The following is a 13526-nucleotide window of genomic DNA, read 5'->3' as shown; positions in this document are numbered from 1 at the left end:
CCGTCCTCGTAGATTCACGCGATTCACGTCAGACTTGTACTACTACTATTCACGAGAAAAATTAGCAGCTCGCAACGGCAACGGCAACGGCAACTTTTGTTTCCTTTCTTTCAACTTGTACATCTCTGGATTATCGCATACGACAAGAGCAAATCGGGAGCGTCTCGCAATCATCAGCACCAGCACCGTCTGCAGCGCAACGTGCCTAGCTTTCTACCGCGACAGCAGGAAAAGAAGGATCAAGAAGACTGAGAGCAGCAACAAAAAATCTACAAGGGGTGAAGAATGGGTCGATTGATTAAGAACCACTGGGGCCGTCTCATTATCCTGACAGCCGCAGCTTGTGCGTCATCACACCCGAAACGATCTTTAGGCGATTGCTAATTGATTCCAACTTGTACACAGATCAAGTCGCCGCTGCAGTCGAAGGGTTTTTCTGGCCCAAAGTCTTCTGGGACTTTTTGACCAAGAATCTCGATGGAGCAGTCAAGCCTGTACCGATCTTGCAAACCATCAACCTCTTGTCTGGCCTGGGTATGCTAGCGCTTGAGTGGCCGCTCAGCTTTGTCGCAGGCTCGAGCCTTCACCGATCCCTCGAGTTTCGACTAGCCATCTTACCTCTGACAGCCTTGAGCTCCATTCTCATGTATCAGTCAACAAATCCGGCTATTTACTACCTTATTGGAATGTTTGTATATTTTTGGGCATATAGCGAGGGTGAGGTATGTATTGGATGCTGCAGCAATAGACGAGTCCGTTCCAAACGCTGACGCTTGACTAGATGATTTGCGCCAAGCCGTGGACTCTCCCGCAAAGAGGCACGACAAGACCGCGAAGATGACGGCAGATGAACTTGAGCAAACACCTCACCTACCATGTACTCGACCACCAAACCTGCAGTTTCCTTCTTCTTCTTCTTCTTTTTTTTTTTCCCTTTCCGGCATAGTTCTTTTCGACTTGATAATCTTTTTGTGTTACATTGAGCGCGGCGTTGTTTGTGTGATACCACTATGACTCGGATCCTCACGGAGCATTATTAGCATGTCCAGTGTTTGGATGATTTCGGCCATTTTTTTTTCTGCCCATGTTTTGCTGATAGTTTACAGAATGGGACTGGGAGCAAAGACGGAAGGGGATAGCAGATGGTAGGGTCAGGTACCGCATCGGCTAGCACAGCACTGCACTCTGCCTGTATCGATTTACGTTTAGGCCCAAGAGCTTTGAGGTTTCAAACTTGTTCGCCTGGTGATATAGAAGGCAGATCATGATTGAGACGAGGTCTATGTATGCCTAGTGACGCAATGGCGAGCTGCTTCCTACGGCCTTGGATAACGGCAATGCTACATACAATACAGCCCACGGAGAACCATGACATGGCCAAAAAAAAGAAGGAAAAAAAAGGGTTTTTTCTTATCTCATTACCAACGTGGTACAAAGAAGCAAAAAAAAAAAAAACAGAAGAAGAAGAAAAAGCTTGGCTCGCCCCCATTGCAAAACGGGGCTGGTGGACGAAACCATGGTGCCGCTCCCTTGGGTGTCCACCGTCCCCAACGTAGCAAAGCGTAGCAGGTTGACGGATCCATCTCTCCAAGCGTCATCCCCTTGAGAGCGTGCATCAGTCCGTCCATGTTGTGCTCGGGACACCTCGTGTGAACAGGCCGACAGAAGCTGAATGAATCACGCACGGCTAGCGTTTCGCAACCCTCATGCCGGGTGCTTATGTAACATCTCGGGAGACCACTGGAACGAGCCGATCGCCCGGCAGCCGCAGGTGCGGATAAAGTTTGCGGCACTCCACAGACTTCTGACCGTCGTTTCTAAGTCCTGGTACTCCGTAGAGCGACAGCCTCCGCACACGCCGAGTAAATATGTACCTTAGTTAGTCATGACACATTGACACCGTCAAAGTCGTCCAGCCAAGGCCCCCCGCAGCTGGCCAGTGCGGCCCCGTGCGTGCTCCGCTCGTCGCATGATGTCGCCAGCTGCAAGGGCCCAAAGGTACCGTCGTCCACCCCCCTGGGCCCCGAGGCTCCTGACCATCCAGCACCTACGATTGCGACGGGCAGGCTTTTCGGGCTTTTTTTTTTTTTTTTTTTTTTTTTTTTTTTTTCGTCTTCGGCGAAGAATGAGAATGGCGGCTTCGCAGCGCATCAGTCATCCAAGACCCAAGCGCAAGACGGCCATCACATCCTTCACACTTCCTCTCGGCAAGTTCTGAGTCCCCAGGCTTCCTTCCTGGGCAGAGCAGAGCGACCAGCGGAGCGGGGTAACTGCTCGCCCCACTTGCCAAGTTTTCCCCTTCACAGCCGAGCACCCCGCGCAATGACGTAGCTCTTTCCTCTCTGGCAAAGCTGGTGCAAAGGCCAGCTTCGTCATCAGGCTTCTCCCTGGTTGATCAAGACGGCGGCTTGGGTTCCGGCAAAGCTTTATTAGGCTTCTGCCTTCCCTTTCCCTACTTTCCTGCCCTGTTTTCCTTCCCGCGATCCAAACACCAAACTCCCTTCTCCCATTCTCCATCCACCCCCGCCCCCACGCTACTGACTGAGCCTTGCACGAACCTGCGCCTCGTCAACCTGGGCCTTGGCTTCCTTTCCCCAAAACGATTACGCGATAGTAACAAAAAAAAACCCCCCAGCACAACATCACCTCACAACAGCCGTGCAGCTTCCGTCCGTTCCGAAAATGACCCGCGGAGAGAGCACCAGATCCAAGGTCCACTACAAGGGCAATAGCGATGACTTCCTCGTCTTTGTCGACGATGAGGCATCGTACAAGAAGTGGAAACTAGGTGACAGCTCCGTGCCTTTGGCCGACTTTGTTGCCGCTTTCCAGGTCTTTCAAACACACAAGTAAGGCATTGCCGCCTCTCCCGCAAGCTTGTCTGCGCAATGAAATGCTGACCCAGGGGGGCGTTTAGGCAAGGCTCCCAGGGCACTTATGACACCGCTCCCAAGAATATCCTACATGCCGAATTCGGCACTGACAACACGGATGATGTCATCACGAGAATCCTCAAGCACGGCTCTATCCAGTCCATGGAGGTACGGTTATTCTCTTTCATTAGCAATTTGCAACCCCGATTTACCCGCCGACACGAGTGAACTGAACTAACTTTTGCCAAAGATGCCTGGGCGACAGGGTCCCACAAACGATAGCATGAGTTCCATGAGGGCCAAGTAAGCCTCCACCATGGGACAACAGGCAATCCCTATGAGCTGCGGGTTTCAAGCATGGGACTTGAAACCCAATCCCATCTTCTGGCCACCCCGGAAATACGTGCATTTTACAGAGTAAAGATACACGCAAAATATCAGACAATTCCATTCTCACGGGGAGCAAAAAAAAAAAAAAAAAATAAAAAGAACGAAACAAGGACAATGGCTGGGGCGTTCTCTAGGAGTAGTCGGACTACATTTGATGTGTCTAGTTCGTAGGGGTACCTCCTCTTCAAGATTTGAGCCAAGGTCTTCTTGTTCAAGTTCGTCTTTCAAATATACCAAATGCAACGCTACGAATGGCGTGTGCAAGAGTGATTTCGCAATGGCCCTCCCGTCTTGGCATGCCAATGCTGGCCGTTCAGCCTCGCCACGAATAAGTATCCGGTCGCTTGGGAAACCTAAAGTACAGGAATGTCACCTTGCCTGATGCGTGTCCCAGAATGATGATGTCTTCACAGACTGCTAGCACGCTGGTCGCGTAGTTGTTTGGCAACAGCATCAGAATTCCTTTTCCTTCTATCCAGACATCGCCCAGCCTCGCTTCCGCCTCCATGCCAGGAAAAGCCACCGGCTTGTAAACGAAGAGAGTCTTCTCTGGAAGCTTCTTGTTCAGCGCCGTTTGGCCAGAGGCGCTGCCTGCCACGGAACCGGCCGTGGTCACAATGGTCTCGCCGTCATCCGCGAATGACATGTGCGAAAACGACTCTTGCTGATCAACTACCTTTCGCCTGGAATTGGTTGCTCTTTCGAGTGCATGTATGCATCCATTCGCCGAGCCCACGAAGATGATGGAATCGTCGGGGGAAAACACCAGCGCCATGGGGCAATCGTCTTCTTCCTTGTCAAAGGAATGCGCTCGGCTTCCTGTCTCGGTGTCCCACAGTGCAACCGCCCCGTCGGCATTGACCGAGGCCAAGGTCTTGCCGTCGTTGGAAAAGGCGATGCAGCAGTGGGAGTCGCTTTGTCCCTTTATCGGCAGACTCGACCCTGTCTCAACAGTCCACAACCTGACGGTTTCATCATCAGCAAAGGAGGCCACCGTCTTCCCGTCTGGTGCAAACGCAACCGTTCTGACTGCCGATGCATGACCCGTCCAAGTCTGGAGGCACTCAGCGGTCCCAACATCCCATAATCGAACAGTTCTATCACTCGATGCGGAAGCCAGTCTCTGTCCGTCCGGGGAGAAGGCAACGGAATGAACAGCGTCCCGGTGGCCGCTGAATCGGTGCAGGCACTGACCTCGCTCCATGTCCCAGAGTCGAATATCCTTGTCGTGAGAAGCGGTAGCCGCGGAAGTCCTGTCGGGGGATACCACCACATCTGTCACCCGACCATGGTGGCTATGTGCCTCTTCCTGCTGGCTCCAGTTTTCCATGTTAAGAAGACGCGTGGTGTCCTCCAGGCCTCCCATGGCCATGATCTTGAGATCCGGCGACAGGGCTATTGTCGGCCAATTGTTCCATCCTGGGCTGAAACTCTGCTTACACATACCGCTCTCGATATCCCAGAGACAAATCGTGCCGTCTGTTGAAACCGAACCGAGCGTCTTGCTATCAGCTGCAAACGTAAAGTCACGGAACGCCTCGTCATGGCGCTTGAGCACACGAGCACTGTGACCCGTGCCAGTAGCAATATCCCAGATGCCAATCAGGTTTTCCAGCATTGAGACGGCCAGGGTTTGGTTGTTTGGGGACAGGGCCATGATACTCTTGGTTTCCCCCTTGGCCGTGAATATCTGTTGAATGTCCTCCGTAGTTGCGTCCCACATGTAGACTGTTGCGTCACTGAGAACCATGACAATGCTTTTGTTATCTGAATGAAAGTTTGCGCACGCTATCCTTTGCTTCTCAGAATGCGTAATGGCTCGCAGCTGCGTCTTTGTTTCCAGGCTGCAGATGTGCAAGGTATCGCCATACACTGCCAGTATGGATGTGGAGTCGGGGGAAAAGCTCAGCTCTTCCGCCACACCGTTGCAATCAGGAAGGAATATTGTGCAGATTGGTATCCAAGCTTCGGTATCCCACACAGTCAGAGACCCTTCAGTGCCCGTGGAGAACAGACGACCGTCCTCAGAAAAAGCCACAGCGGTGACCGAGCCATACCGGCCATCCAGGGTACGAGTGCTAGAGTCACCAATCTGCTGCGTAGTGACGATGCCGCGTATGAAATCCAGCCGCTCGTCCCACCCCGATGCTCGTATCCTGCCCTCGGCGGGACTGAACAGCAGGGCGGTACCATAGGTTTGCAAGACCGCCGCTTTGATAGTGGATTGGTGGGAAATCAAGAACCTCTCTGCATCCTTTAAAAACCGCCTCAGAGGAGCACAAGATTCGAACCGCGACTAAATTTGTATCCTGTGAGCAGCATGTCCTGATAAACGGATGTAGACATCATGTTGTAGTCACCTGAGCAGCGAGCATCCTCAACGACTCCAAGCCTTCATGCAACTTTCCTAGAAGCGAAAGGCTTTCTATCCAGCGGAGAAAATACCCCTTGAGGAACGCAAGCACCTCTTTGGGCGTCACAAGCTCCACAGAAGTAGCCGAGTCGGTTGCGTCGCAGAGATGGTGCATCCAGAATGTGCACGAATAGGCGACTGCTGCCAACGGGTCGTTTTCGGATCCGTTTATTGCATCGCCGAGAACCCGTGGAAAGTACCCATTTCCGGGCAAGCAATACATGTTCTGCTTCAGCGTGTGCTGCATTTCGGAGAGTGATCGTAAAGCCATGTCTTGATGGCTTATCAAAGGGTGGCCTTGTTCAAGCAGTTTTCCATACGTCTCGCACAAATAGTCTCTGGCGGACTGGTGAGCAAGAGACACCACTCTACCTGTCATGGTAAGCAACGGGCCGCATGCCTTTACAACGTTCAGGGGTTTGACTGGAGAGCCAAGGCCTGCTACCACGCCGAGCTCTCGCAGGGTCAGGGGCCGATATGCCAAATACACGGCGGAAAGAACATTTTTGCACCGAATTTGCGTCAACCCGTGATGTCCCTCAATCTTGCTCATCATGTAGCTATAGAGTGCTGGTAGTCCTGAAGGCAATTTTCTAATCGTCGCAAGAACATCTTTGCTTTCGAAATCTTTGCTTTCGGTCCTCTGAATCTCTCTGAATGCCAAGGCAGCCCAAAGGAAGGTGTTTGAGGCTCTGTCGCAGATCTCGTTGGAAAGTTCCACAGAAGTAGTCTCATCTTTAAAAGCAGAGGCTCGTCTCAGTTTGGAGAGCTTGTACGTGATGTAGGCATGAACCGGGCCTTGAAGCCTCTGGGCGTCCAGTTCAACCAGAGCCTCGCCCATACCTGGCTTCAACAGCTCAAGACCAGGTCTACTGGACACCAACCATCTTACCTTGTCGGAAAGACGGAGAGACTTGAATATTAACTGGATCATGTCGTTGGCGCCGTTTTTGCATTCATCCAGGGCATCTACAACCAAGTACGCGGGAGTCAGTGCAGGATCTTTGAGCATGTTTTCGAAAGCTTCAGACATTGCACTGAAAGCATTGGCGTCTGTGAAGAGACATGGTCCGGCAAATTTATGCCTGGAGCGCAAGTGTTGAACCAGGCGTGGCTGCTGGACAAGAAGCAACCACAGCAGGCCGCGGAGAATTGCAGTTGCATTGTTCCTGGTTTGGTCTGCCGTGCCGTCGCAAAAGTAGTAAGAAACACTGGGCGCCAACGCTGCGGACTGAAGAGAAATTTCCCGGACGATGCCCATGAGAAGCATGGTTTTGCCAGTTCCAGGCCCTCCTTTGATCCACAGCATACGTCGAGCATCAAACTGGGTCCAGTTGGAAAACGAAGCGAATTCCTCTGTGCCCAAAACCCATGAAAAGGCGATGTCAATCAACTTATCTTTTCTCCTCTCCAGCCTCTCCAATTCTCGCATCGGATCAACGAGAAAGAGGTCTCGAAGACATGCTGAGTCTTTGTCGTCGGCCACCTTTTCTTTCTGAGCCGAGATGAAGTCTCGAAGGTCTTGATGAACGTTTCCCAAGGTCGATTGCATCATATCCCCCTGTTGTAACAGCTCAGAAAGGCGTTCGAGAGAGCTTTGGGTATTGTACTGTACGGAAGCAGCTCTCAATGCCTCTTCCGCAGTCTTGATAACCTTGAGGTCTCCATCCCAGTCGTCCCAAGCAGCCAGCTCGCGAATATAGGTCAGGCTGGAACTCCGGTGATAAGAAACGACGCTTTTCATCTGATAGAGCAGTAGGCTCTTGTAAAGATTCAGAACTAAGCTTTCGAGACGCTGCATGACTACCACAGCAGGCTCCTGGCTTTCAATGATGCTACGCTCGTCGAGAAGGTGATCAACCAACGAACAGTACCAGTCCATGCGAGAAACGACATGGGTTATACCAGAGAGATTGGCCCGCGACACTCTCGCCGGGTTGGTGAGAATCTGCTCGGAAATCAGCAACAACGAAAATAATAATAATAATAATAATAATAATAATGATAAAAATAGAACAAGGTCGACACAGCATAGGCTCTGCCATGTCCTCATACCTGCAGTCCAACACAAACACCCGCCCATGGCAAAGCTGCTTGAGGAACATTCTTGATTGCCACATCGATAATTCCCCGGGCTTGAAGGATGAAAGAAGCCACATCCCCCACGGTTTGAGCAGTTTTCGAATCGCCAGCAAACTTTTCACGGCCCTTTTTGACTAATTCTCGCATGTGAGCTTGGCGTTTCACGGGATCCTTCAGCTCGGCCATCAAGGCGGACGTCTCGGGCTGAGGCTTCCCGTCATCTCCAGTAATCGCAAATGTCAGCATAGCGGCATATGATTTGACAATGGCAGCTGTTGCATCATCGCCCTCCAACAGGTCATATGCGTCGTTCCATAGTTGCTGCGACTTGGGCTGACCCGATTCCTCGCCATCAGAGGCATCCCTGCGCCTTGCTCGGGCCTTGACTGGTTCTGCAGCTCGCTGAGAGACAGCTGCCGCAATTATTTGCTTTGGAAGTGCGCGGATCTCAGTTTGAACCACTGCGGTCACAGCTTTGACGGTTTGGTCAACAGCAGACTTCAAAAGGGTGGGTATCAACGACTCCGAGGCCGAGGCCTTGTTGGTGGGTGCTGCGCCCGTAGTTCCATCTGCTGCCAATGCCATTGTCATCTCCGTTACTCCGTGCCTACAGCAGTTACTCGGTACTCGGTACTCGGTACTCGGTACTCGGGGGCCAGTGGTAGTAGGTACTTCCCGCTCGCGCTTGAGGCTTGTTGACTGCGGCCGCCCCACCGAAACCCGGTGCAACCAAAATCGAGCAAGGAACTTGAAAATAGACAAACCTGTCGGGGCTGAAGAGGATGATGACGAGGGAGGATATTTGTTGGAGATTCCTCGCCTTCCTCGGCCCCTGACGGGCATTCAATTGTTTACGGAGGAACGACCTCGTCGAAAGTTCAATTGCTGTGGGGTCAAGTGCAAGCCAACTGGCAAGGATGCAGGCACCAGTTCTCGCCAGTTGCTGAGGATAATTTGGCAACTCCGGAACTCGTCTGAGGGACTGAGACATTGGACCAGGGGCTTAGCACCTCCCGGGAAGGTAGGTAGGTACCTGAGGAGGTATGCACTTTCCAAGAAAAAACTGCCAGGTAATCATGACGTCGCGGGCAATTGTAAGGGTCATATGTCATCATTCAGTCGTGGCCCCGTCCGAGACTCTGAGGTCTGGTTCAATATCGCCGGCCGACGCCAACCTTCCTTTGAGTCAGGTGCAATCTCGCTTCAACTCAAGTGCTTGGCTGGCAGATATCGATGGACTGGTTTTTCTATCCTGGGCCTACTACTCCGTACCATCAGAACATACCTGGCAGCTTTCATTCGCCAATGCATTCAACAACGAACGACGTACAGTTGGGGGTGCCAATCACTGATTGCGATATCGCATGGTTCTGCTATGTTTCTGCTATAAGATATCTTGATACATGCCAATGTATACAACGCAAGTGGAAAACACATATGGCGTATTCGTCCTCTCCATAGTTCTCTTCTCTGAATAGCCGTCGTTAAGCGCTCTCGCGTATGTTGATGCTTGTACGACGGCACAGATGCTACTTGAAGATGTCCCAGAGACTATGGCCTGGCCTCCGATCTTGCCTTCCACACTTTCTCTGGGAATTGATCGCACGGCTCACCCCTGCGGAAATGCCCTGTTGTATATTCGCTCTGTCATGGGACCAAGACTGCCTTGCTGCCGACGTTGCAGAGCGCGGTGAAGTTGAGCTACCCGTACCGTACTGACGACCGAGGAGTGCTGGATATGTCAGATGACCAACGTTCAATTCTGGCGCCAATGGGCAAGATTCATCCTCAAGAGATAGTCTCCGTCTCCTCAGCTCTCCCGTCTTTCTTGTAAGGGCGTTCGCAATGCTCGTCACGCTGAGTTTGCGAATAACCGTCGAAGCTGAAGTCCTAACCAGCCTCGGACTTCTTAAGCGAGGCCCTATGCCAGGGAAAGGAAGTATCTCTCGGCTCCAAACATCAGCCAAAATAGTCTCTAGTCGCGCACGGTCGTCTCGCGAAGGGGAAAGAAACGAAAGCCGAGTTTTCGACGCCAACAGTGAATGCGAGCGAATGATTTTGCGAGAGCACGACCCATCGGTACCTGATTGCCGGAATGGGCTTGTGTTGTTGATAACCACTTGATGCAAAGCTGGTTTAAGCGAGTTTGTCGTTGCTCGTCGGATAGAGAGTCGCCTAGCGTTGGAGCCTGCAGCATCATCAGTTCGAGTGCTCCATCCGTTCCTGGGTAGGTACCGATATTGACCTGATTTGTTAGCAACAACACCGAAAGGCTTGATGCTCAAGTCCAAGAAGGTATATATCGAAGAGTCTTCAACACCCTCTTTTGCCAAACGTGAGCCCAACCGAGAGCGCCATTCCATCTCCTCTTTTGGGCTGCAAGCCGTCATGATGATTTCGAATAACTGATGATCCGATTCAAAAACTAGCTTCCAAGAAAACGGAGCAGTATGGCATTGCAATCCTGCACAAGTTCTGTATTAGTAGCAAGCACATATGTCTATCCTCGTCATCTGCTTACCTCGTCCGTTATCTGCATCTTCGACTTTTATATCTTGTACGTTGATACAAGCCTTTAGGGTGTAAATAGGATCTACTTTGCTTGCGCATGCTAAACACAGCACATTAGAATAAAGTAAACATATCAAATATTGTCCGCCAATCCCCTCTTCACTGCGCCAGCAGACGTAAAGAGCGCCACAAAGTTGTATATTTCCAAAAGAACGCACGCGGTCTTTGGATATAGAATCGAAGTTCTGGCACTACTATTAATATCCACAGCCATTGGTCTGAAGCGGGACCGAGAGCTTCTTACTCTGTTTGGAAAGACAAGTCGATCTTGCAATAACCAAGTTCGTGCCAAAATAGTTTTGGCCTGAGGGTCGCTTGTGGCCCTATTTATCTCCGAGTTTGACTCCCGGAAGCGAATCAACACACCATCGACAGACATGTGCGCATTCGGAAAGTCCGAAGCAGGCGTACACTTGAGCAGTTCGGCAAAGATGAGAGGATATTTGCAAATTCTCTGGATTGGCTATTGAAGTTTTGTTAGTATGACAGTTTTTTGCATTGTTTTAATACTCACCTTGGCAAAGAGATCCTTCAAGGTCGAAGCCCTTCTTTGGCTCCAATCGCGGGTTTCGCGGGAGCTAAGCAGTGCACATAAAGCTTCGAGGCCGTTTTGATTCTCTTCCCAGCCTGGAAAAGCATCGCATACGTGAGCAGTGTCTTGGACCATCATTTCGTACTTTGCTGCGTATTCTTTGTATATGAAGAACCGACTCATCTATCCTAGTTAGGCATGCGAGCAACTGGCGGCGGAAAGGGGTTGCGCACTTTCTTATGAAATATCTTGGAGACTTCAGTCACTAATTGAGGGTCTGCGAATGCTTCATGGTGTTTCGGCGACTCTGATACTTGAGATACATCGGCGTCAAACTGATACGGCATATGTTGTCCATCACTTTGGGAGACTTCTTCCGTCACTCGAACATCTCGATAGTACCGACATTCCTGATTATACGATCTTGAAAGTACCCGACGTAGTTCGTTCAATATATCTTCGTGAAGTTGAAGCATCTCACATAGGTTCTGGTTGACGGATGTCCTCAGTCCAATGTGCAGAGAAGGAAGCGCCGCCAACATCGTAATATAGACCTAACAATCAATATTTTTTAAAAACCCGTTTCCGGGAATCAACATCACTCACATTCAAAAGAGAACGTATATCTGAGACGTAGCTTTGCTCGGTAGTTATCAGCTCTTCCAAAACCTTGCGACGCTTCGAGGCTCGACCGTACACTTCACGACTTGGTTGCCCTGTGTGTTCGGACAAGTCATCGTTTCCAGAAAATAGTTCCTCTGATTTCGTCATGCCAGTCTTTCGACCCACTCGGTATGAGGTTTGAGACGTCTCGGTATCTGCTCTGGATTCTACTGGGCTGGCACTGACACTCCGAATCGCCGAGACATATTTGAAGGACGGCTGGGAAGTGGACTGGGAATTAAGCGAAAAATCTGAATCTGAGCCCAGAAACCCTTCTTCAAACCCCTCAAACGGCGATGGCACGTTTTCAGGTGGATTTCGTTTCGGCTTGGCCATCTCATCGATCGCTCGATTCTTTAGTAGTTTCATCCACGTCCGAAACGGAGACTTCTCTACCACTCCCTTTTCTTCACTGGCTTTCGTTTCGACAACGTCAGCCTCTTCAACCAACAGTTCTGATGCCTGGTCAGCATCATCGTCGGGAAAAAGCAGTTGTGACTGATGCTGAGTGTCGTGGAGGTTGGATATGTTGCAGGACGCCAGCAGCGAGCGGATTCGTGTGCCTTTAAATAGTGATCCATCGGAGATTTCTTCCGAACAGGCACCAAGCCGAGCTAATGAACACGCAGAATGCTCCGTCACTACAGTTGTACATGTTGTTGGAACAGCCTTGCAACTCCCAAGGGAGACGTGCGACGAGTGAAACCTCGAAAAGGCAATGGCCATACTTGAAGAACCGCCGGTTTGAGAAAGACCAAAAAAAGGAAAGAAAATCAAAAACAGAAGCCAATATAAGTTACTTCCAAGAAGTTTCCAAACTTTTGTGAAGGTCGTTCTAGAAAGAATTCGGGGCAAGATATTGGAACCATGCGGAGGGGAGAACAGGACCGCAAGGCTCAGCAGCTGGTGTATTGCTGAGATGACCGTGTGACAGTTGCAGGGAAGGAGCATTCGATGTCAATGCAAGCTCAGTATCCACGAGGCTGCCTTTTTCGGCAACTCAATGCAATGCTTTTCACCTTTCCAGTTCCGTGATTTGCTTTTCGGAATTTGATTTCGTGATTTGGATGCTTAGTACCGAATCGATCTCTACATACCAGCGCAGGTTGGTCCCCCAACAGCAAGCCTTTATGATCCGAATCGCGCAGTATCGTTTAATGCCCAGTATCGTTTAATCTTCACTTGCTTCGCATGGGTACGTGCCGAACACCTGCCGGGATTGCCTCGTGTTCGATCGCTCATCCTCATCGGGTTCGTGCAGATGTTTCGAGAGAGGCGCAGAATGACTTGATGGCAACCAGCAAAGCGAGCGAGTAAAAAGACAAGGTTTACCGATCATCTGGGCTGGACTCTTACAGGCCGGCAATATGTGAGGATCGGAAGTAGGGAGACGAAAATGGAGCGAAGAAATGCTACTGAAATTGATACATGTTGCCGATGAACAATCGCGAGTTGTTCAATCATAGTGGGCGTCCTTGCAAGGGGAAAATAAGAATGTCGTGCGTCAGCTGGTGTCACCATGTTCCTGCAAGTGTTTCCTGTCGCGGCCCAACCTTCCCTCCCTGTGAATAGCTAACAGGGCTAATAGATATTTTGAAGTTGGTAGATCATCGTAACGGAATTGTGCATATACGCCGGATAAGATCGTACCGATATCTAAGGGGAAGAGGAATCGTCTGAATAATAAGATAGGCTATATAAGCTAGATTCAGGCATTGTGCTAGGCCACTGCTTTGACCACAAAGCCACCATCTGACGCGCAAGATGATTTAAAACAGAAAAAAACTTGGCATTTTTCCTGATAGACAGCAGTCTAGAGTGAGCCAATTCAGAGTCACTTGGCCGAGGATGTCTACTGCGATTTTTGGAGGCTGGTATAACTCCACGAAGTCTCAAATCCTTTGGAAAACATAGTCACAAACTTGTAGCCTACATTGACGGAGAAAATGGGAAAATCTCGCAACAAAACATATATGAGTATTGGAATCTGGGGATGATGAAT

The 13526-nt window shown here is 50.5% G+C and overlaps 4 protein-coding genes across 4 annotated transcripts; 2 read left to right on the top strand and 2 right to left on the bottom strand.

The window, feature by feature from the left end:
* Positions 1-285: 285 nt before the first annotated feature.
* On the top strand, positions 286-841 carry UV8b_02974 (uncharacterized protein; the record flags this gene model as incomplete). Its single annotated transcript, XM_043140472.1, has 3 exons — positions 286-343; positions 406-722; positions 782-841. 3 exons carry the CDS (start codon positions 286-288, stop codon positions 839-841), a joined length of 435 nt encoding a protein of 144 aa, XP_042996406.1.
* A 1841-nt stretch (positions 842-2682) lies between these two features.
* On the top strand, positions 2683-3180 carry UV8b_02973 (uncharacterized protein; the record flags this gene model as incomplete). Its single annotated transcript, XM_043140471.1, has 3 exons — positions 2683-2849; positions 2918-3041; positions 3124-3180. The coding sequence occupies 3 exons, from the start codon at positions 2683-2685 to the stop codon at positions 3178-3180; spliced, it is 348 nt and encodes a 115-aa protein (XP_042996405.1).
* A 396-nt stretch (positions 3181-3576) lies between these two features.
* On the bottom strand, positions 3577-8343 carry UV8b_02972 (uncharacterized protein; the record flags this gene model as incomplete). Its single annotated transcript, XM_043140470.1, has 3 exons — positions 3577-5559; positions 5624-7624; positions 7732-8343. The coding sequence occupies 3 exons, from the start codon at positions 8341-8343 to the stop codon at positions 3577-3579; spliced, it is 4596 nt and encodes a 1531-aa protein (XP_042996404.1).
* A 2309-nt stretch (positions 8344-10652) lies between these two features.
* UV8b_02971 (uncharacterized protein) lies at positions 10653-11860 on the bottom strand (the record flags this gene model as incomplete). Its single annotated transcript, XM_043140469.1, has 5 exons — positions 10653-10672; positions 10741-10792; positions 10844-11044; positions 11095-11415; positions 11468-11860. 5 exons carry the CDS (start codon positions 11858-11860, stop codon positions 10653-10655), a joined length of 987 nt encoding a protein of 328 aa, XP_042996403.1.
* Positions 11861-13526: the final 1666 nt, after the last annotated feature.

This window comes from Ustilaginoidea virens, chromosome 2 (assembly GCF_000687475.1).
Source record: "Ustilaginoidea virens chromosome 2, complete sequence".
In the NCBI taxonomy this organism is placed as follows: Eukaryota; Fungi; Ascomycota; class Sordariomycetes; order Hypocreales; family Clavicipitaceae; genus Ustilaginoidea; species Ustilaginoidea virens.
Note: the sequence above shows the minus strand (reverse complement) of the source record. Positions and strands in the feature narration are given on the sequence as shown.